The 19529-nt window shown below is 46.4% G+C and overlaps 13 protein-coding genes across 13 annotated transcripts; 8 read left to right on the top strand and 5 right to left on the bottom strand.

The window, feature by feature from the left end:
- The first annotated feature begins 51 nt into the window (after positions 1-51).
- On the top strand, positions 52-985 carry V1512DRAFT_256560 (Cleavage/polyadenylation specificity factor subunit 5). Its single transcript, XM_066915041.1, has 3 exons — positions 52-381; positions 430-769; positions 850-985. Exons 1-3 carry the CDS (start codon positions 89-91, stop codon positions 937-939), a joined length of 723 nt encoding a protein of 240 aa, XP_066774289.1. The 5' UTR covers positions 52-88; the 3' UTR covers positions 940-985.
- Positions 986-1113: 128 nt separating this feature from the next.
- V1512DRAFT_256558 (translation initiation factor SUI1) lies at positions 1114-1802 on the top strand. Its single transcript, XM_066915040.1, has 2 exons — positions 1114-1258; positions 1332-1802. The coding sequence occupies exons 1-2, from the start codon at positions 1225-1227 to the stop codon at positions 1628-1630; spliced, it is 333 nt and encodes a 110-aa protein (XP_066774288.1). The 5' UTR covers positions 1114-1224; the 3' UTR covers positions 1631-1802.
- A 17-nt stretch (positions 1803-1819) lies between these two features.
- On the top strand, positions 1820-3653 carry V1512DRAFT_256556 (uncharacterized protein). The gene is made up of 2 exons (XM_066915039.1): positions 1820-2572; positions 2616-3653. The coding sequence occupies exons 1-2, from the start codon at positions 1836-1838 to the stop codon at positions 3583-3585; spliced, it is 1707 nt and encodes a 568-aa protein (XP_066774287.1). The 5' UTR covers positions 1820-1835; the 3' UTR covers positions 3586-3653.
- Positions 3654-3657: 4 nt separating this feature from the next.
- Positions 3658-5551, top strand: V1512DRAFT_218752 (uncharacterized protein). The gene is made up of 2 exons (XM_066913637.1): positions 3658-4005; positions 4057-5551. Exons 1-2 carry the CDS (start codon positions 3936-3938, stop codon positions 5493-5495), a joined length of 1509 nt encoding a protein of 502 aa, XP_066774286.1. The 5' UTR covers positions 3658-3935; the 3' UTR covers positions 5496-5551.
- V1512DRAFT_256552 (uncharacterized protein) lies at positions 5552-6514 on the top strand. Its single transcript, XM_066915038.1, has 4 exons — positions 5552-5664; positions 5705-5734; positions 5786-5901; positions 5962-6514. Exons 1-4 carry the CDS (start codon positions 5641-5643, stop codon positions 6452-6454), a joined length of 663 nt encoding a protein of 220 aa, XP_066774285.1. The 5' UTR covers positions 5552-5640; the 3' UTR covers positions 6455-6514.
- On the top strand, positions 6505-7452 carry V1512DRAFT_256550 (uncharacterized protein). Its single transcript, XM_066915037.1, has 2 exons — positions 6505-6659; positions 6703-7452. Exons 1-2 carry the CDS (start codon positions 6555-6557, stop codon positions 7333-7335), a joined length of 738 nt encoding a protein of 245 aa, XP_066774284.1. The 5' UTR covers positions 6505-6554; the 3' UTR covers positions 7336-7452.
- On the bottom strand, positions 7332-8915 carry V1512DRAFT_256547 (Thiolase, N-terminal domain-containing protein). The gene is made up of 3 exons (XM_066915036.1): positions 7914-8915; positions 7473-7870; positions 7332-7425 (listed from the first exon to the last, which is right to left on the bottom strand). The coding sequence occupies exons 1-3, from the start codon at positions 8700-8702 to the stop codon at positions 7380-7382; spliced, it is 1233 nt and encodes a 410-aa protein (XP_066774283.1). The 5' UTR covers positions 8703-8915; the 3' UTR covers positions 7332-7379.
- A 149-nt stretch (positions 8916-9064) lies between these two features.
- On the top strand, positions 9065-10120 carry V1512DRAFT_256546 (uncharacterized protein). Its single transcript, XM_066915035.1, has 3 exons — positions 9065-9120; positions 9168-9261; positions 9302-10120. The coding sequence occupies exons 1-3, from the start codon at positions 9073-9075 to the stop codon at positions 9985-9987; spliced, it is 828 nt and encodes a 275-aa protein (XP_066774282.1). The 5' UTR covers positions 9065-9072; the 3' UTR covers positions 9988-10120.
- V1512DRAFT_244994 (dienelactone hydrolase family-domain-containing protein) lies at positions 10027-10962 on the bottom strand (the record flags this gene model as incomplete). Its single annotated transcript, XM_066914350.1, has 2 exons — positions 10027-10679; positions 10722-10962. 2 exons carry the CDS (start codon positions 10960-10962, stop codon positions 10027-10029), a joined length of 894 nt encoding a protein of 297 aa, XP_066774281.1.
- An 86-nt stretch (positions 10963-11048) lies between these two features.
- On the bottom strand, positions 11049-12509 carry V1512DRAFT_256540 (uncharacterized protein). Its single transcript, XM_066915034.1, has 3 exons — positions 12472-12509; positions 11507-12416; positions 11049-11456 (listed from the first exon to the last, which is right to left on the bottom strand). The coding sequence occupies exons 2-3, from the start codon at positions 12313-12315 to the stop codon at positions 11090-11092; spliced, it is 1176 nt and encodes a 391-aa protein (XP_066774280.1). The 5' UTR covers positions 12316-12416; positions 12472-12509; the 3' UTR covers positions 11049-11089.
- Positions 12510-12964: 455 nt separating this feature from the next.
- V1512DRAFT_244992 (Metallo-dependent phosphatase-like protein) lies at positions 12965-14581 on the bottom strand (the record flags this gene model as incomplete). Its single annotated transcript, XM_066914349.1, has 2 exons — positions 12965-12994; positions 13043-14581. The coding sequence occupies 2 exons, from the start codon at positions 14579-14581 to the stop codon at positions 12965-12967; spliced, it is 1569 nt and encodes a 522-aa protein (XP_066774279.1).
- Positions 14582-15440: 859 nt separating this feature from the next.
- V1512DRAFT_244991 (uncharacterized protein) lies at positions 15441-16044 on the bottom strand (the record flags this gene model as incomplete). Its single annotated transcript, XM_066914348.1, has 2 exons — positions 15441-15926; positions 15970-16044. The coding sequence occupies 2 exons, from the start codon at positions 16042-16044 to the stop codon at positions 15441-15443; spliced, it is 561 nt and encodes a 186-aa protein (XP_066774278.1).
- Positions 16045-18183: 2139 nt separating this feature from the next.
- On the top strand, positions 18184-19522 carry V1512DRAFT_256532 (uncharacterized protein). The gene has a single exon (XM_066915033.1). It carries the CDS (start codon positions 18198-18200, stop codon positions 19416-19418), a length of 1221 nt encoding a protein of 406 aa, XP_066774277.1. The 5' UTR covers positions 18184-18197; the 3' UTR covers positions 19419-19522.
- Positions 19523-19529: the final 7 nt, after the last annotated feature.

Genomic DNA, 19529 nt, shown 5'->3' with positions numbered 1-19529 from the left:
AGGTTGTGTAGTGGTGTGCAGCGTGCGTGCCGGACACTTAGCATCGTGAACATCACAATCATCATATAACGCATAGATACATCTAACAATGACGACACTAACGGAAGCAGGCAGAAAGACGACAGTCGTGCCTCCGGTTTCTGGCGACTTCTCATCATGCCAACAAAAGACGATCAGGTTATATCCAGTCTCGAACTACACATTTGGGACCAAAGAGGCACAGCCGGAAGAGGATCCATCTGTCAGTGCGAGGTTGGCACGGTTGCAGGAAAACTACGAGCAATATGGCATGCGCCGGACGTGCGAGGGCATTCTTGTTTGTCATGAGCATGGACACCCTCATATTCTCATGCTTCAGATTGCAAACGCGTTCTTCAAACTGTGTGTGTTACTGGATCTTGTTTACTGGATGAAATACTGACACTACAGACCCGGTGACTACTTGCATCCCGGCGAAGAGGAAATTGCCGGATTTACAAACAGATTGAACGAAAGACTTGCGCCAGTCGGCGGACAATACGCGCCAGATCAACACGTTGCCGAATGGGATATTGGTGACTGCTTGGCCCAGTGGTGGAGACCAAACTTCGAGACTTTCACTTATCCATTCATCCCGCCACATGTTTCCCGGCCAAAAGAATGCAAAAAAATGTATCTGATCAATTTGCCAAAACATAAAGTTCTGAGCGTCCCAAAGAACATGAAGCTACTTGCTGTTCCGCTCTTTGAACTGTATGATAACTCTAACAGATATGGATCTCAACTAAGTGTAAGTTCACTCTAGTCTACTGCTGCTGTTGTTTGCAGTCTATGATCTTTTATATTATGCCTGTTTTACTAACTGTCCAGGCCATACCACAATATCTAAGTCGATACAACTTTGAATTCGTTGATGAAAATGACGTTGTTATCGGTAGATCTCCCACTCTTACTCATTAAGCTGTGTATTATATAATATATCATATAACATTATTTACTATACAAATCGTTCTATTCTTTACTAGCATTATTGACTGCTGTTGAATAGTTAACATGAGGGAGTGTACAATTTACCCGGCCTGGTCAATAATATAACGAAACGCGTTTCCGCCACCGCCAAAACTCACCACCAAAATCCTCGACGTCTCTCCCTTTCCTAGTCCTTTTTACTCCTCAGCCCTCACTCTTAATTATATTCACCAGTTTCACCTGACAGGTTAAACACAAAACCTTCGTTACTAGTTTATGTCTACATCCATCGAAAACTTAAAGTCTTTTGGTACGCGTTGCTTTTCGCTTAACATTACCCGCTCCAAAAAAGCCTATACAACGAAACTAACAACATTGCATAGATCCCTTCGCTGATACCGGCGACGACGACAGCCAGCCGACAAATTACATCCATATTCGGATTCAGCAACGCAATGGCCGCAAGACGTTAACCACAGTCCAAGGTTTACCAGTCGAATATGACCCTAAGCGCATTTTGAGAGCGCTCAAGAAGGACTTTGCGTGCAACGGCACCATCGTCAAGGATGACGAGCTTGGTGAAGTTATCCAGCTCCAGGGTGACCAGCGTGTCAAGGTCATGGAGTTCTTGTCTTCGCAGCTAAACATCATGAAGAAGAACATCAAGATCCACGGATTCTAAAACAGATTCGTTCTACTAGAACGAAATTCGGATCCTAATAATCGCGCGTATTCGGGTTTATCTGTTCTTTGGTTTGTTTTTGTTAAGCTGGACTATAGTAGTTGTTTTCTGCATTGTTAATTGACATTTTGTATGTCCATTTAACATAGTCTAATGCTATGGGTATGGTACGCTCCATCGTAGTTTTAACTCTCATAACACACACATGAGCTCAAATACGAACTTCCTCAACCCTGACCAGATCGTAGCCAGGCACAGATCACGGTCTCGGTCGAGAGTCAGGGTCATTACTTCGTTAGAGTCCGAGCACGAGCCGTTTGAGTCGGATTCCCGAGGACGACAGGGTATCGCCGATGACCATCCACTGACAACTGTACAGTCTAGGTCAGAAGGCACGCCAAGGTCGCTGTCTCGAGGCAGATCTCGTAATTATAATGAAGAGGCAGCACAATTCCACCAGGCATACTCCCCTGCTCCGCCTGCCGCTGATACACATTCTACAGTTGATGATACCCGCGACAACGACGAGGCTGTGCAAATTGATGAAGGTGTACTGAAAGCTGATGTTCTGTCAACCGTCTGGACAAGACGCAACTTGCACACCGCTTATGCCGGTCTGTCCTTGCTCGCACTCACGCTCCCGCTCGCGCCGTCTTTGCCAATCGGGCAGCCTTGGTCGGCGCTGACGGTGGTGTCGTTTGCGCCAACCACAAAACTTGCGAATTTGTACGGCAGACTGCACGCCTTTATTCTTGGTTTTGTTTTGATCGTGGTCGGGTCTGCCGTGGCTGCATCTACTGGGTTTGTAGCTTTGATCGTGCCTGGAATCGCATGTCTTGTAACGAGTATGATTATATTTGTAGCCGACACTACTGATCTTCGGTTCCGTGGAATTCTGTCTGCTTCACTCACTGTACCTGGAGCCATTATAGTATGGATAAGGTATTAATATTGCTTTTAAAGTTGAGCTAGAACTGATCTGCAGGCCGATTATCGTCCGTTACGATGGGTTAAGGATATGGTACATTATTTGGCCAGCGGTAACCTTCGCAGGCGGTCTGCCTCTGCTGGTCACACTTTTACAAGCGCAGCTGAAAGCACGTCGTCTCAACTTGCTCCCACCACGCGTCCGGCATTCGCTTAAGGCATGGGACTTGCTCGGTCTCGTTCTGGCTGTGGTCGGTTCTATCGCTGTCACTAGCTCGGTGTCGGCAATCGACGCAGGTTTACTTGCCTATGTTTTGTTAGCAGCTGGTGTTGTGCTTCTGGGGTTGTTTGTGGTGTGGGAGGTCAAGTTTACCAAAGGACATGGCGTACTGTCGGTCGAGGTGTTGAAGAACATAACCGTTTGGGCAGGCAGCACATTGGGGTTTTTATTTGCAGTATCAGTAGGTGTGCTTTTAACAGGAGACAATTATCAAAACTACGCAACGGCCGCGATGATTGCGGCCGTAATGGCGGTCGTTGTGTCTGTAGTGCTAAAGTGCATCAGACGACACAAGCTGGTTCTGCTTTTCGGGGTCGTTGTTTACAATGCCGGCGTATTGCTGGCACTTCTCTCGCGCCTTGCAGGTGTCGCAGTTGCTGCTGTAGGCGTTGGGATTGTCGCTGTGCCAAACCTGATCATGATTCACGCATCATGCACACATCAAGCCGTCGCGTCTCTCACGGCGATTCTGCTTACGTTTCTCACGACCGGCACCGTCGTCGGTCGCACAATCGCTACCACCGTGCAAGGGCGCGCAGCCGTGTATACTGCGTTTGGCATCGCGGCGCCTACATTTTTATGCGTACTCGTCATGACCTTCACCGCCCAGACAGAAGGGTATGCTCCGTTGCCTGGCGACGCCGATGCGCGGCCGGTCGTGATTGGAAGTCACGCCGACCGGACTTCAGATGGAGACGGCATCACGACCGAGGACGAGGACGATGGTTTTGGAGCTGGTATTTCATAGTTGATTCTATTCTAACTGTTGAATTGTGTATTTAAACTTTACGTAATGCATTTAACATTTACCCTGCCTGTACGGATCGCCTGTGGGGGTTGGCTGTCGGGAAGGAACGAAAGCTGGCGAGTACGACGTGACACAGTTCAAGAGCACAGAAATACAGTATCGAGACTGACTTACCCTCGGACTCGAGCAAATTTATACAAATACACACAAACAGTGCGGACAAGATTCCGCTTTCAGGAAAGACCCCCGTTGGCACTAGCCCGGTGTCGAGAGTGACGGTGCCGCCGGTGAAGCGCGAGCAATTAGACCAGCAAGACGCGAGCGCGAGTGCAAATAAACGAGTTAAAGCTATGAGTGATGTTAGTGAGGAACTGTCCGACGGAAGCGAAGAATTCGAGTATGAAAGCTTCGGAGGATCAGGTAAGTTGGTTTAAGAGGCAGTATTTTGGACGATGTAGGTCTGACAGGCAGATTATGGCGATAATGACGGATTTGAGGAGATGAAGCCTGACCCAGTCAAGTTAAAGGCCTATGAGGTTAAGTATCAAGTGTTATCGGCTTCAGATATTCAAGCTCAGCAAGATGGGCAGATCAGTCAAGTTGCAGGAATCTTGGGACTGTCACGAGAGGACGCGATGACTCTACTGTTACATTTCAAATGGAATAACGACCGGTTGCTAGAACAATACACCGACAATATGGAGTCTGTCATGGCCAAGGCCGGGATAGCTGAGCAAGGCGCAGTGTATGAACTGAAGCTGGTGCCCGGGTTTGTATGTGAGATTTGCTGTGAGGATTCGATAGAACTTAAGAGTTTTGCGCTACAATGCGGGCATCGGTTCTGTGAGGATTGTTATCGTCATTACGTGACTCAGAAGATCATGGATGAGGGAGAGTCGCGTAATATTCAGTGCATGGGTGAGTCGTGCTCGCTTGTGATTAATGACCGGGCAATCAAGTTGTTGGTCGTTGAGAACGTGTATGCCAGGTATGAGGCCTTACTGAGCCGGACGTTTGTGTTTGACAATGAGCATTTACGATGGTGTCCTGCTCCAAATTGCGAGTACGCTATCCGATGCGACGATGTGTCTCCCAAAGATCTCAAGATGATTGTGCCGAGCGTACAGTGCGCATGTGGGTTCCGGTTCTGTTTTGGTTGCGGGTACGCGGACCACCAGCCGTGTATCTGCGCGTTGGTCAAGAAGTGGGTCAAGAAGTGCGAGGACGACTCCGAGACCGCTAACTGGATTTCGGCCAACACGAAGGAGTGTCCAAAGTGCATGGCCACGATTGAGAAGAACGGAGGGTGTAATCACATGACATGCCGCAAGTGCAAGTACGAGTTTTGCTGGATCTGTATTGGCGCATGGCAGGAGCACGGCACATCGTGGTATAACTGCTCGCGGTATGACGAGAAGTCCGGGGTCGAGGCTAGAGATAGTCAAGCCAAGTCTAGAGCCTCGCTTGAGAGGTATCTGCATTATTACAACCGGTACGCAAATCATGAACAGTCTGCCAGATTAGACCAGGATCTGTATTTGCGCACAGAGAAGAAGATGGCACAGTTGCAGTCTACGTCGGGTTTGTCATGGATCGAGGTGCAGTATCTTGCTCAAGCCAGTGCAGTGTTGCAGCAATGCAGACAGACTTTAAAGTGGACATACGCGTTTGCGTTCTATCTGCAACAAAGCAACGAAACCAGTTTATTTGAAGACAACCAGAGAGATCTCGAGATGGCGGTCGAGTTACTTTCGGAGCTGTTTGAAAAGCCGATCCAGGAACTGTCTGAAATAAAGGTGCTTGTGATGGACAAGACAGCTTACGTGAACAATCGACGACAGATCTTGCTGGAAGACACTGCTAAGGGATTGCGTGATGGGAGATGGAGGTATCAGGTTGAACTGAGGTGAATTTAGGCACTTAAAGTAGAATTAGTGAATGTGGCGTTTGTTAGTTATTTGTCGAGTAAAGGTCCTAATGCCCCTCCCCTAATTTCGCCATAGCATTCTCCCCGCACTCCCAGTCGTACACTCTCACCACTTTTTCCGTATAATAATGCCCGTAGTTGCTCTTGCTAAGGTACATCATTGTCCATTGTGTAATCTTTACTAATGACAAGTTATTCCCGAAAGAGGGCAAGATGAAAGAAGTGGGTTGGATTTAATCGTCACCACATTTGCTAGTACTAACCGCCAACCAGCTTCTCGAAGTTCTTCGTCCTGAGGCTGAGTACGTTTATTCAAAGGAATTGACGACCAGTGCGTACTATTTCTTTATTGACGAAGCCAATCCGAATGTTCTTTACGGATTTGAGCGGTGCGTTTTCTTTCTACAAGTGCCGTTGACTACAGCTGGCTGACTGACGGGGGTGAATAGGTATGAGAGTGTGGAGAACGCTCAGAAGGTTCACATGACGTCTGCACCATTTAATGCTTTCGTTGAAGGTTCAGTTGCAATCACTGAGAAACCTTTCGAGCTCGAGATTTACGAGCCGGCAAACATCGGATTTCTGTCTCGTCCCGTGTTTAGCTCGTTGCAGTCGCCGGAAATTTTTGTTCTTTGCGTTACGTTCATTGCTAAGCCTGGCAAGGGAGATTATATTCTTAATCTGTGTGCTCCGTTGGCGAAGCATGTCGAGGAGACTGAATTAACGACGTATTCTTACTATTTCACCAGCGCGGTCGAGAACAAGGATAAGATCATGGTGTTCGAACGATATGCGACAAGAGATGCGTCTCAGGTTATTCATAGCCATGGCGAGTTCTTCGTTAAGACTTTCAAGGAGCTCATGGACGCTGATGTTCTTGCTGAACCTCCTTCTGTTCTTAAATGCTCCGAGTCTGGCATCGGGTTTCTCGGAAGAGATTAAATAATAGTATATTTAATTATGATTTTATTTATTATTGGTTTGAATATACAAGTTCATATACTCTGCTCTATCATATTTGTAAGCACACTATAGACGGCTCATGCTTATCCATCCACTTCAAACTCCGTCACTTCACTTCGTATCACAATCACAATCACAATCACCAGCACCATCCAAATCAATGGCATATATCGTTTCTGTTCAGGTACGCACTCAATTGCATCAATTGACTCAAAATTAACGTCTAGCTTTTCCCTAAACCCTCGAAACGAGAGCTTATTTTCGAAGCCCTCATCCCCGAGGAAAAGTTCGTTCGTGAGTCCGAAGACTTCACGTCTGCATACTACTTTTTCAAGCCCGAAGACGATCCCAATCTTGCTCTTGGCATTGAATTTTATCCGGACCGTAAATCTCTTCACGAGACCCACATGGGCTCCGAGCCATTCAAGAGCTTTGCGGCCAAGTTGCCCGAACTCGTCGCAAAGGATTTCGTAATGGAAGAGTTCGCGCCCGCGAATGTCGGTTTCTTGGCTCGTCCCGAGTTCAGCAAGTACCAGAGTCCGGATATATACATCTTGTTAGTGAACTACACTTTTAAGCCCGGCATGCGTGACACTGTGTTGAGCTGGATGGCCGAGATTGCGCAGGACGTGACCGACAACGAGCCTACTTGCTACAGTTACTTCTACGCAAAGTCGCTCGAAAACCCGGACAAGATCCTTATTTTTGAGCGTTACGCCAATCGTTCCGCGTTTGAAGATATTCATCGCGAAGCCGCTGTGTTTAAAAAAGTTTTTGCCCGCATGGAGAAAGAAGAGGTCGTTGTTGAGCGTAAGGTCTGGTTTTGCACTGAGGGTCTTGGTTTCCTTGCTAGAGATTAGATTGTTTATACAAAGATGTATTGTTCTAGATATACTTGCAATACTCATTCTCGTACAAACAATCCAGCATATCCCTGTCCGGTTGAAGCGCTTATTGTCAGTTAATTCGACCATTGATAATCTCACGTAGAACTTACCACATCGACACGATCCCAATCTTTCCGCCGCTTTTGCCAAGGCCGTTCATCAACGTCGCAATGCAGCGCCCGCCTGTCGCTCCAAGTGGATGTCCTATCGCAATCGCTCCTCCACCCGGGTTCAACTTCGCCAAATCAATGCCTAATTTCTCTATACAGTATACAGACTGACTCGCAAATGCCTCGTTTAATTCAAACACATCAACGTCGCGAATTTCCAACCCGGTCGCGTCAAGTAGTTTAGGCACAGCGACACTGGGTGCAATTCCCATCAGTCTAGAAGGCACACCGGCCACGACCGAGTGCACGAACTTTCCCAGCACAGGCAGTCCAAGCAAGTCTGCTCTTTCCCGACTCATTAGCAGCACGGCAGACGCTCCGTCGCTGATTTGCGATGACTGTGCGTCAGTACGCATTTCGCGCAGTCAATCTAATACTCACGTTGCCAGCAGTCGTGGTCCCGGTTGCCGAAAACACGGGTCTGAGCTTTGCAAGCCCTTCAAGAGTCGTGTTTGCGCGCACACCGTCGTCGCGCGAAATTTCCACCCATTCCGTACCGGACTCGGGTTCATGCTCGCCTTTCTTTTCATCGTACACCTTCCTTGCCATGACCGAGATAACCTCTTGGTCATAGAATCCAGTCCCCCATGCTTCTGCTGCCTTCAAATGACTTGCGAGTGCAAACTCGTCCTGCTTTTCTCTACTGACCCCAAACTCCTCTGCCACATTTTCCGACGTAATTCCCATTGGCATCAGCACGTCCCTGGCCTCACCTTCTCTCTCGACCAACTCGCTTGCAAGTCGGTTCGGAATCCCTCTGTGTGGGAAATAATCAAACGACATACTCTCAACACCACCTGCAATCCCAACCTGCACGCTCCCAGACCTGATAGCACCTGCCATGTACGCGACCGCCATTGCCGAAGACGAGCACTGTCTATTGATTGTCGCACTTGTGGTCGACACTGGAAACCCAGCGTATTTGATTGCAGTCGCACTCGCCTTTTGCCCACCTAAAGTCTGCAACACAGCACCAGTCAATACATCATCCACATTATTCGGATCAATCCCGGTCTGAGCTACAGTTGCCTTCAACACTGAACTCAGTAACTCCTCAGGCGCCATTCGCGCCAGTCCGCCTTTTAACGCCCGTGTAAACGGCGTTCTTAATGCGCTCACAATCACAACATCAGACTTTGCTTTCGTCAAAATCTTGGTCAGCCCACGCATATTGTAAGTCTCCGCATCGTAGAAGAGGCCTTGTCCGGTGTCTTATAAGACATGTAGATGCTCTTGCGGCTCAGGGTCGTCGGGTACCGGAATCCGTTTGCGGATCACTCCTGACCCCACATTTTCCCCACATTCTCGTGGAACCGCTCAATTTAACGTCACGACTAAAAACATCGTGATTTGTTCATGCGTTGAACTACACAAAGAACCATCTTACACCGCACAAACCAGCACAAATATTGGCTCTTCAGTGACAAAAGATAAGAGCCTCACATCATGCGGCAGTATGTATAGATACAATACCCTCAAATATGTAATCTCCTATTGAGAACAGATGAACATTACCAGGTGTCTACGAACCGCTTTCAGAATGGCAGAAAGAGCAGGATTCGAGAGCCAGGTTAAACGTAATCCGCATGTGAGTATATAGATATGTTTTTAGTCAACTTGAAGTGCTGATTGCAGGCCGACTTTGCAAAGGTTGAGAGCGAGAGAGTAGCATTTGATAAAGATGGGAAGTTCAGCTACACTCAGCGCCCAAATATGGAGTGGACTAAAGGTGAGTGAGCTAATTATTGTAGTACTATGATTAATGATAGGATCTGGTGCGAACAATGACGACTGGAAGTCCCATACAAAGCTCGAAATCGATCCATATGGCCCTGGAAGACAAGCAGTCGACAATTACAAGTTACTGATCTCTGGCATCGTCCCTCGTCCAATTGGGTTTGTGTCTACAGTTTCAAAGACCGGTGTTGCCAATTTAGCACCGTTTAGTTACACCATGATTGTGAACCACGATCCACCTATGTTTTGTATTGGTATTGCCGGCGGGGCAGGTAGTTTAAAAGACACCTGTGTCAACGTGCTCGAGACTGGCGAGCTGACCATCAACATAATATCAGAGTCGTTCATCGAGGCCGCAAATTACACCTCAGTGGACTGTCCTCCTGGTGTGAGCGAGTGGGACCTGGCCGGATTGACTCCAGCCAAGTCGAGCAAGGTCAAGCCTGCTCATGTAGCAGAGTCTGCGTTTTCAATCGAAGCCAAGCTGGCGCACCATCACGAATGGACGTCTCCTGCGTCGGGGAAACAGACAGGTATGTTGCTCATTTGCGAAGGTGTGAACTTTCATGTGCGTGATGACGCAATCAATGAAGAAAAGAACACAATCAAACCGGAAGTGCTTATGCCGGTTGGAAGACTGGGAGGTATTACTTACTCGAGGACAGTGACTGGGTTCGAAATATTAAGACCCAACTGGGCCTCAGAGAAAAGCTCATAAATACTTCATAGTTTCATTATCACTAGAGCATATATCATGTTACTTAAACCTTGCAGTCAGCGTGTTTTGGTACTGAAACACGTCCTTAGAGGTACTTATCAAAAAATTCAAGAACCTATCTGTTAGACCCAAGTTAAACTTCAACTCAAAATCGCTGACCTGGATCTTTGCGTCCGCCATCGCAACCGCAACTTTCTCGTCCTCAGTATTGCCTCTAACCGCAAACCCATGAATCATATCTTCGTAAATCTTGAGTTCGTAGTTGGATCCTTGAGCATCGTACTCTGCCTTGAGCTGCTTGACTACTGACTCCGTAGTCAGATCGTCTTTTGTGCCTACGCCGATCGAGACAGGCACGATCGTGTGCTTGATGTCTCCCGGAAGAGACAATAACGACGGATGCAACGCAGCAACTGCGGTGACGGTTCCTTCCTTTATGACATTCGTGCCTGAAATCAACGCGTACCTGCCGCCAAAACAATATCCAACCACAAACACCTTCCCTTCCATCTCCAATCCTTCCAAAAACGAAGCTACTAACTTCTTAGTCACAGAGGCTCTAGCTTGAAACAAGAATGACATCAGACTTGGAATTGTCGCTAAAGTCTGGCCGATCTTTGTCAGCAATGGCGGGGTAGATTTTTCATTCAGAGGCGCAAACGCGTTCAATCGGTCGAATGGCACCGGTTGGACTATACGTTAGTGAATAACAGACGAATGCTAAACGAACTCACAAGGGAATAAATCAGGAACCAAGACAGTGTAGCCTCCATCTCTCGCAAACGCGTCTGCAAGTAATCGCGTATTTGGCAGCTTCCACCCAAACAAATCACACAAAATCACAATCGTGCCTTTAGATAACTCCGGCACAGGCGCACAATAAACATCTCGTCCTCCTAGTGATATTTCTTCTCCTTCTGGTTTCCCGTCATAAATTGTGCCCGACACGCAATCTTTACATGGAAGTGAGGTCATTGTTAATCATAGTGAAGAAAGATTGAGTTTGTGTCAAAACTTTATCAAAAGTTCCAAACAATTATTATTCACAAAGCAATTGTTAATATAGTAAATAATATACATTCCTAAATTTACACTCCAAAACCTACTTCTGCAACCGCGCAATGCTCTTCTTTTTCTTTAAGGTCTGTTTAAACCGACTACCACCTGTTCGAGACGATTCAGCTGTCCGTCGTAATCTAGCTTCTGCTTCAATTCGTTTGCGTTCTAACTTCATATTTAGTCTCGAATCAGGTTTCTCGTGTACTAATTTCACGTGTCTGTTGCGTGAATCTTTTCGGGGAAACTTTTTGGTGCAAAGCTCGTATGGGCAAGGATACATACTGCCTGCATGTTGATGCTTGATGTGTCGATTGCACTCGTTTCTGTTTGGAAATCCGACCCTTGACCACGGACAAGATAATACAGTGCATTTGTACTGTCTGTCGACACCCTGCGCTGCGATATGATTGCTGTTAGTTAGTATTTATGCCTCACGATAATAAAAGCAAAGTACACATACTAAAATTGTTCCATCGTGTTGAACTTGTCTGAACAGTGATTACATCTGTAGACTCCTTTTTTGCTTTGTGTCATTTTTCGTTCCATATCTTCTTCATCTAGGTCTTCTGAGTCGCCCTCTGAATATCTTGCCCAGTCACTCATATTTTGCGTAGGCACATTTGGCGCAGAATATCTTAGACTCCTTCTAGTTGGCTCTTTATACTCTTCATCATCATCATCGTCATCGTCAACTTCATCAGCATTATAGTCATCATCTGAATTATAAGAAGAGTGTGAACACGTTGTCGTCGTAGGTGAATCTGACCTAACCTCAGCTGAGACCTGCTGTGTTTGATGATGCCATGTTGCCATCTGAGGAACATATGCCGCCGGATGATATGCTGGTGGTACAAACCCAGTCATATCATTTGCCAATTTAGGTATCGGCGACTGAGGGATCGCGGTCACTGAATACGCCGCCCAGTGTGCTTGTTGCTGCTGCTGCTGCTGCTGCGCGCCATTTTGCATCTGGTGGAACAGTTCTGGTGAAAAATACTCTGGAATCATTCCGATAGTGCTCGTACTACTCTCGTACATTGTTCCTCCTGACATCGTACTTCCATTCACACCCGCTGGGTCTAAACCGTACCCAAATGTCGAGAACGATTCCGCTGTTGAAGGATAAAAAAGCTCAGACTGCCGACGCTCACTAATTAGTGGCCCGTACACGTACTCGCTCTCATACTGCGCACTTTCGAACTCAGCTGACCAGTTGAAATCCAGAGACGACCGTCTTCTCGCCGCATTAAATGCCGACATCTCGTTCATCTTGTACTTTCCTTTCTTTTTGGACTGGCTCGTCTGTCTTTTCACCACGACCAGTGGGCACGAAGACCGTTAAATTCAATGTTCGGCAATCGGCGCTTGTCCTATTCAGCATTAGCTTGAACTGCACGTGGAATTGATATTTGAGGCTGGTCTAACCATATTGAGAAACTCTATCTCGCACTGACATCCCACGCGGTTGCCACGCGAGTAATTTCTCACGCATTGTGCAATGCACGCGGCAGCCGCATCGCTGCCCTTGCCCTGTTATCATCTTAGTAATGTTATCCGCCGCTGTTCAGTTGTATGTTTCGAATTGGTATTCGCACTGCACCTTTTTGGTGCCCGGTTTAAGTCAGTTTGTGACGAGTTTCGGTTAAAAAATAGTGTAAACTTTAATCTGTGAGCTCGCAACCTTTTTTTCCCACTGGTACGCGTCCGTGCGCGGGCGTCTAACTCCAGCTTGTTTGGTGTACCCCGTCTTTACTCGCGGCATCAACAGCGTCAACTCTCCGGGCGTCTATGCACGATCCATCTACTCCCCCGTCTTCTAGAAGGTTACCCCTTTTATCCTTTAGTTGGCCAGTTTCATCCCTTTTACTCTTCGATTATTTATCTGTTTATTTACTCAAACATAAACACACGAACAAATTTAAAAACTTTGTGGAACTTGTGCTGCCGGCTAATTTAAAGTTAATATCACCTCATACACGTCTAATATAAAACTTACCGGGCTAGAATACATTCCATTCTTTCGTTCATGCCGACCCCGTCTCATCTCCTGCTTGAGCGCAAATGAATCCAGTGGCTTCAATAACTCAAAACTGCAGAGTAGTTCTTCCGAAACAGACATCACAGCACCCCAGTTGTCAAACTCTCCACAGTAATTTGGAGCCGAAAACACAGTCACTAGAGTCCGTTCGTTGAAAAACTCGTATCCGTCCTCGACCACCATATGCGCCCGACACACGAGATCAAACTCAAACTTGGCAAGAAACTTGTTGATCGCGCTCTTGCCAAAACAGTACGACACGCCGCGTTCGTTGTCTTCCCATTCGTTCGGCGTGTCCGTCGGGTCCGACCACAGCAAATCATTCAACAGGCCGTAGTCAGGCACGTCCGTCGGCCTCACAATGTCCCGGATCTCGTCCATCGACTTGAGCATCGGAGACAATCCCCCGTGCACACAGAAAATCTTTGACGCCACAATCGCAGCAATTGGCAATGTGTTGAAACAGTCCACAAATGTTTTCCAAACCTTGATTCCACAGCGTCGTTTGCATTCGTCGTAAAATCCGTATACACGAGTAACGTTTGCGCACTCGTGATTACCCCGTAATAAAAAAAAGTTTTCAGGGTACTTGATTTTGTATGCGAGCAGCAGCAAAATGGTCTCCAGTCCTTGCTTTCCTCGATCAACGTAGTCACCTAGAAACAAAAAGTTTGCCGCAGGTGGGAAACCGCACATCTCAAACATCCGAATAAGATCGCCATACTGACCATGAATATCTCCCACGATCTTCACTGGCGGAGACAGCTCAATCAGTGTAGGCTGGGACAGGAAAATCTCTCTTGCGTATCGGCAAATAACTTGAATCTCGGCGTTCTTTAAACAAACATTTTTAGTCACTTTGCCAGAGTAACCTACGTCGAGTAGTCTCTGGATGACCTCATCGATGTCAAGAGACGGCATTCCCATGTCCATGTTCCCTGGTGACCCTACAATATTTGTGTTGCTCGACGGCCGGCTCAGAGCCAGGTTTGCCATGTTCTCCTCTATAGCCGCCTCGGCACCTGCCGCCACCGCAGCCGCGTACTCATTCCTTTCACTCGCACTGTTTTTTCGCATGTGTCCTTTTACTACTTGCTCACTGTTCGGCGATTGATCCGATGCCATGCCAATCGAGCTCCTCCTTTCTTGAGTCGGCGACCGCGGCTGCTCAGGGCTGCCCGCATCCAACGACCGCCTGATCAGAATCGGTTCTTTTGGCTCGAGCACCTGCATCGACGGCGGCAGGTTTGCATTGTCGAACCCTGGCGTATTTGGAGTCGACACAATTTCTCCTTCAGTCTGAATCACTCGCGGATACTGCTGCGAGATACTGCCAACATCACCTCCAGTCGTTAAGTCGTCTGATTTCGACGACGAGCTTGTGATCTTATTGCGTAGTGATTTTATCGACCTTGTCGAGCCCTGAGTGTCTGAACGTGAAAATGATGGATATGATTGTAGGCCATCGCCTTTTTGTTTTGATCCATTTGCACCCATCCTATCGTGCTATACCTAGTGTTTTACCTAATACATGTTAGCCTATTTCTCGCGTCACAAGCTTTGTTATGTCACATCTCGGAATGAGCTGTCCTTTGTCTCGAGGGAAGCACAGGATGATCTAATAAACCCACTTGCACTAATCACAAATGCTACATACAATCACTTTAACAAAACCAATTTGATCAATATTATTCAATCGCTAACTAGTACGCCCAAGTCTGACTGAGAGGACTCAAATTGATGACAACCAAAGGGGAGGGGGGGGTTCAACCTGGCTGAAGATGCAATCGCGCGTTTGTACCGACAATACTTGCCATATATTTTAACCAGAATCCTAATGATCCGGGCTTTTCTGTTATTGTTTTTCTAGTCGCCGACAATTAAGCTCTCGATTATTTTCTTTTGCTTGATGGAGTTTAAAGAGCAGATCACACCGATGTCAGGTTAAACCAAGTCCAGAGATGGACCACCAAACCTTATTGTAACACTACACCCTTGAATGCTGACTATCTGACGAGTCAGCAAAATAAATTTTTCCTGCCCTGTTTCTTTTTCCTGCGCAGATTGTCACTTAATAAAAAGGTATGGATAGCTTTTTTTAAATAATCTAAACAGTCGTCGGTGTTTTCTGATGAATGTCATTTTAAAACACAAATCAACTAGAAGCTGTTTCCGACTAATTTATGGGGAGTTCTTATGAATCGCTACTCTGATTAACAACACCTACGACTGTTAGAGAGATATAGTTCCTTAACGCCAAATGCTAACTGTTCATAGTGAGTTTAATCTATATATATGCAATCATTCCTCTATATACAAATTGTCAAATCAGTTGACACATCGTCGTAAACCTAAACTACAACTCAACAAGTGGAGACTCGACCGCGTTGAAGTACGACAAAAACGCGTTCCACGCAATCGACACAACGTTAACAAAAAGCAGTCTATACTCGAGCGGCAGAAACCTGAAGTTGATGATCTGGACCGCCGGCCAGACCGCGTAGTTGCCAACCATGGTTGGATACCATTTGTTCTGCAGATCTTGCTTGATGACATCCCAGCCTTGATTCGAAAGCACGCCCATACTGACGTAAAACGACGCGATGCCAAATGGCGCCCATACGGTCTGGTCGACTACCATTCGAGCAAAAGCTTCTGCAGTCGGTCGCCCAGGGATCACAATCCTTGTGTTGATCAGTCGGTACCATTGAGAAACTAAAGGCGCAAACACAACACCGCCATGAAAACACATTCGCGCGGTTCGCATGTAATCGTACTTCCCGTTTAGCTTCTCGTCCGGTACCATTGTCTGTGCGACTGCATCACCAATACCAAACAAAACCTGAACGTCAGTTATATACTACTACGTAACAAAACCAACTGACTCCTGTGGAAACACACTGCGTTAAAATAGGCCGCGCTGCAAGTCGGGTGTTGTACCATTTATAAAAAGATGCCATTTTTATATTACGTCAAGAATGCGACTGGCGCTATAGTATTTACTCCAAAAAAGAATAAATTTGAATCTATGTTCAACATCAATTGGACTGCACAGATGACTGATGTGGAGTCGATCCGCAGTGACGTAACAAAGAGATTGAGTCGTCCATTGTATACCATTTAGGGTTACCGATAAGGGTTACAATACTTAACTGTAATATATTTCTGAAATATATTTCTTACATTTTAATTAAAATATTATTTTAGTATTTTGTATGCGCAAATCTGCTCGAGTAATATTTGGCATGTATCAAAAAGATTGAAACCCATCGGAAAAATAGAGGATGCGTAGTTTTTTAAACTGACGTCAATCTGAAACTATGGCATACAGAATATGTACACCACGTTTTATAACTTCATACGTACCTATATTTCTCTTCAGTCAAAAACTACCAATGTTGATTTTCCATTTATATTAACATTTCATACTGGAATTACAAAAATTCTAATTGGAGCAATAAATTCTGATTTCAAAAAGTTATATCAATTTTTAAAAAAGAAATTAAGCTCGGAACACCAGTGTGGAAATTGCAATTCCAGTTCTAGTTCCGGATGGATTAATAAATACTGCGCAAAAAAAAATAAAAAATCGCCAGCAAACTTTGGAGAGTTTCATTTTACTCTTCCCGCTTCGTCTCGCCTCTGAGCCGTCCACCTTATCCAATCTCAAGACCCTGTGCCTAGTCTCAACCCCCTGAGATGGCATCTCTTGCTGACTCAACGAGATTCCAATACTAAACGAAAGGCCGTTCTATGCACTTTTTACTCATTTATAAGCGACCATAGTCATGTGGCTGGCACTATTGCATCTCCACCAAAAAATACAGAGTAGTATCACGATGGACGATCGCCGTTGCCATGACCCTGAGCCCCCCCAGATTGGCTTGCCACTACAGTTTTAAAGTAGATCGACTTAAAACGGAAGTGTGACGACTAATTCGGTTGACCCCGAACAAATTACCCAGCCACCGTACACCAGGGGCCAAAGCTAAAAAACTCATTTAGAGCCAGCACCAAATCCGTTTCTATTCATTTTACTTGTAATTAATTAATCGGAAAGGATCCCGAATACGGTGAACTGGATGATCAGCATCGCATCGCATCGCATTGCATCGCGTATGTCTTCACACTCAAGATACTGCTGAGATCTACAACCAACGATCTAGAAAGGATGTAGAGCTTATTTTGTCAAAAGTCTCGAGTACAATCGCACTCGGAGAAATCAAGTCAGGTGTGCAGGGTTTTCGGCCCTGTTAAAAAGTTTATTCGGACTCTTTGTCCTGTCAATGAGTGCACCGTGCAGACCAATTTGTCCCGGCTCCGGATTCAATTTGATTTCTTTCTTATCACAGTCATATAAAAAAGAATATTATATTTCATTTGAACAGCTCAAACTTAACGTATAATCGATTTATCTTGAGGCGAGCACAAGTATACTTACTGCGCTCGTCGTAGTAAAATTGTCTCAAAAGCTCATCCGCCGTACTGGGTTTGACGTGTACTTCCATCTTTCAAATTTTTAGCGTTAAAAACCGTGAAATCGTAGGCCCCGTTGCATTTCAATTAATGACGTCGACCAGTACTTCAGACATAAAGATGGCTTCCAAACGGCTGGATTTCAAGAGCGGTGTATCAATCCGCTCGTGACATTGACAGTCATCATACTAAATTGTATTTTAGACTGACAAACCGCAAACGGGTTAGAGATCGGTGCTCACTTTCGACGGCTCTCCATTTACCGCCATCGATCGATTGCCATCATTGCGTCTCAACGGGCGTCATCTTTTTAGCGCGCTTCTATAAGCAGAACCCGTATGTCATCTAGGCCGTCGTACCTTGTTTGTGCGTAGATCATGGCGACCATGCATATTTCTGCCTATCAAACAAATCTGTGGCTGAATTAAAGGTAAAACACTTCGATTTAATACCCGCTATATACCATTCGGTCCCGTATCCGGCAATCCATGATCTCATCTTTACCTGCAGCGGCTTTTTGAGCATTTTCAGAGATTTAGGTGGGCATCATGGATCGACCATGTCATATCTGGAAGTATAAATATAAGCCGACGACAGAGTGTTCCAATCTTCATCTCGCACATATAACACATTCACAATGATTTCACGAACACTAATTGCACTCATTGCACTTGCAGCTTCAGCTACCGCCGCACCGCTGGTGGCTCGCGACAGCGGAACCCCAGTCGCGTCCACAGCGTTCGCGCTGCCAACAGTTTTCACACCAAGCCAAGACGATAATCCTCCCGCATCTGCGTCTCCACTTGCACATGGCACATTCGGAATTGGATCCAACACCGACTTCGGAATGATGCAAGACTACACGAACCCCAACACATTATGGCGTGACGGCGGCGGTACTTGCAATATTGGCAACCGTACACTCTGGTTCTTTTGCGATACATTGGCATATCGTAAGAAGGACAACAGAATAATGGGTGCACCTAGCAACTCGCTCTCACTGGCAAAATCGTTTGATTTGCCGGCAAACTTGACCGACGTCACTTGCCGCAGCAGCGTTAACCAATGTTCCAATGCAATCCCGTTGACATCGAGCGAAGCAGCCGTCTCAAATTCAGCATCAACAAGGTACGCGCTCTGGACTTTCACGAACTGCGTCCCGACTGGCGACAATACAGCAGTACATTTCTGGCAGGTCAACAAGTTCCGATCCACATCGGCTTCGTCAATCACTGGATACACCATGGCCGAATATAACATCGATCCGGTCTCAAACCAGATCTCAATTACTCGCAATGCTCAGTATGCCGAGATCCCGCCGACATATAACTATGGTGCATTTGCCAACGTGGTTGTGAATGGTGTCGCCTACCTGTATGGCTTGGACGTGACATATTCTGGTCGTAATGATCTCCATCTCGCCAGTGCACCAGTCAGTACCATTGGAGACATGTCAACCTGGTCGTACTACGACGCCAGCACCAAATCATGGAACTCAACGGCACCTGTTCCGACCACCCGGCGCAACACAGCAGCTGTCATTTCAAATTCGCAGCCTTTTGCCACCGGCGCAACCGTCTTCTTTTCGGAATACCACAATGCGTACCTGATGGTCTACTTCAACAATTGGGCTGACTCAACCTTTCGGGTACTCTCGGCTCCCACACCTACCGGACCCTGGACCACGAATAACAAAGCGGTCCTAAAAGTCCCTGTTGGCAGTGGACACAGCTACGGCGGTGTTGCTCATCCAGATTATTATTCCGTTCCTGGTCCAACCGGTCAGAGCTTGATGCTTCATTACAGTTACCAAGGCTCCAGAACATACACCAGAGCGGACAAGTTGACCTTCGCGTGATTGATTATGTACCCAGTGTTTTCATGATTTTTTGTTAATGACAGTAATTTTTACAGTAGTAGTGATAGTTCACAGCAGACAGTAATACAGACTTGACAGTGAAAGCTGAAC

Source organism: Lipomyces arxii, assembly GCF_038497795.1.
Source record: "Lipomyces arxii strain Phaff 12-163 unplaced genomic scaffold V1512scaffold_1, whole genome shotgun sequence".
NCBI lineage: Eukaryota > Fungi > Ascomycota > Lipomycetes > Lipomycetales > Lipomycetaceae > Lipomyces > Lipomyces arxii.
Note: the sequence above shows the minus strand (reverse complement) of the source record. Positions and strands in the feature narration are given on the sequence as shown.

What these genes read in the sequence shown, in the direction of transcription:
- V1512DRAFT_256560 (XM_066915041.1), top strand. Translation starts at nt 89, where the DNA reads ATGACGACACTAACGGAAGCAGGCAGAAAGACGACAGTCGTGCCTCCG. An exon ending in GCAAACGCGTTCTTCAAACT is followed by an intron (nt 382 to 429) that starts GTGTGTGTTACT and finishes CTGACACTACAG; the next exon opens with ACCCGGTGACTACTTGCATC. An exon ending in GATATGGATCTCAACTAAGT is followed by an intron (nt 770 to 849) that starts GTAAGTTCACTC and finishes CTAACTGTCCAG; the next exon opens with GCCATACCACAATATCTAAG.
- V1512DRAFT_256558 (XM_066915040.1), top strand. Translation starts at nt 1,225, where the DNA reads ATGTCTACATCCATCGAAAACTTAAAGTCTTTTG. An exon ending in CGAAAACTTAAAGTCTTTTG is followed by an intron (nt 1,259 to 1,331) that starts GTACGCGTTGCT and finishes AACATTGCATAG; the next exon opens with ATCCCTTCGCTGATACCGGC.
- V1512DRAFT_256556 (XM_066915039.1), top strand. Translation starts at nt 1,836, where the DNA reads ATGAGCTCAAATACGAACTTCCTCAACCCTGACCAGATCGTAGCCAGG. An exon ending in GCCATTATAGTATGGATAAG is followed by an intron (nt 2,573 to 2,615) that starts GTATTAATATTG and finishes ACTGATCTGCAG; the next exon opens with GCCGATTATCGTCCGTTACG.
- V1512DRAFT_218752 (XM_066913637.1), top strand. Translation starts at nt 3,936, where the DNA reads ATGAGTGATGTTAGTGAGGAACTGTCCGACGGAAGCGAAGAATTCGAG. An exon ending in TGAAAGCTTCGGAGGATCAG is followed by an intron (nt 4,006 to 4,056) that starts GTAAGTTGGTTT and finishes TCTGACAGGCAG; the next exon opens with ATTATGGCGATAATGACGGA.
- V1512DRAFT_256552 (XM_066915038.1), top strand. Translation starts at nt 5,641, where the DNA reads ATGCCCGTAGTTGCTCTTGCTAAG. An exon ending in CCGTAGTTGCTCTTGCTAAG is followed by an intron (nt 5,665 to 5,704) that starts GTACATCATTGT and finishes ACTAATGACAAG; the next exon opens with TTATTCCCGAAAGAGGGCAA. An exon ending in AAGAGGGCAAGATGAAAGAA is followed by an intron (nt 5,735 to 5,785) that starts GTGGGTTGGATT and finishes ACCGCCAACCAG; the next exon opens with CTTCTCGAAGTTCTTCGTCC.
- V1512DRAFT_256550 (XM_066915037.1), top strand. Translation starts at nt 6,555, where the DNA reads ATGCTTATCCATCCACTTCAAACTCCGTCACTTCACTTCGTATCACAA. An exon ending in CATATATCGTTTCTGTTCAG is followed by an intron (nt 6,660 to 6,702) that starts GTACGCACTCAA and finishes ATTAACGTCTAG; the next exon opens with CTTTTCCCTAAACCCTCGAA.
- V1512DRAFT_256547 (XM_066915036.1), bottom strand. Translation starts at nt 8,702, where the DNA reads ATGCGTGGGCTGACCAAGATTTTGACGAAAGCAAAGTCTGATGTTGTG. An exon ending in GGACCACGACTGCTGGCAAC is followed by an intron (nt 7,871 to 7,913) that starts GTGAGTATTAGA and finishes ACTGACGCACAG; the next exon opens with TCATCGCAAATCAGCGACGG. An exon ending in ATTGGGATCGTGTCGATGTG is followed by an intron (nt 7,426 to 7,472) that starts GTAAGTTCTACG and finishes ACTGACAATAAG; the next exon opens with CGCTTCAACCGGACAGGGAT.
- V1512DRAFT_256546 (XM_066915035.1), top strand. Translation starts at nt 9,073, where the DNA reads ATGGCAGAAAGAGCAGGATTCGAGAGCCAGGTTAAACGTAATCCGCAT. An exon ending in AGGTTAAACGTAATCCGCAT is followed by an intron (nt 9,121 to 9,167) that starts GTGAGTATATAG and finishes TGCTGATTGCAG; the next exon opens with GCCGACTTTGCAAAGGTTGA. An exon ending in AAATATGGAGTGGACTAAAG is followed by an intron (nt 9,262 to 9,301) that starts GTGAGTGAGCTA and finishes GATTAATGATAG; the next exon opens with GATCTGGTGCGAACAATGAC.
- V1512DRAFT_256540 (XM_066915034.1), bottom strand. Translation starts at nt 12,315, where the DNA reads ATGAACGAGATGTCGGCATTTAATGCGGCGAGAAGACGGTCGTCTCTG. An exon ending in AACACGATGGAACAATTTTA is followed by an intron (nt 11,457 to 11,506) that starts GTATGTGTACTT and finishes ACTAACTAACAG; the next exon opens with CAATCATATCGCAGCGCAGG.
- V1512DRAFT_256532 (XM_066915033.1), top strand. Translation starts at nt 18,198, where the DNA reads ATGATTTCACGAACACTAATTGCACTCATTGCACTTGCAGCTTCAGCT.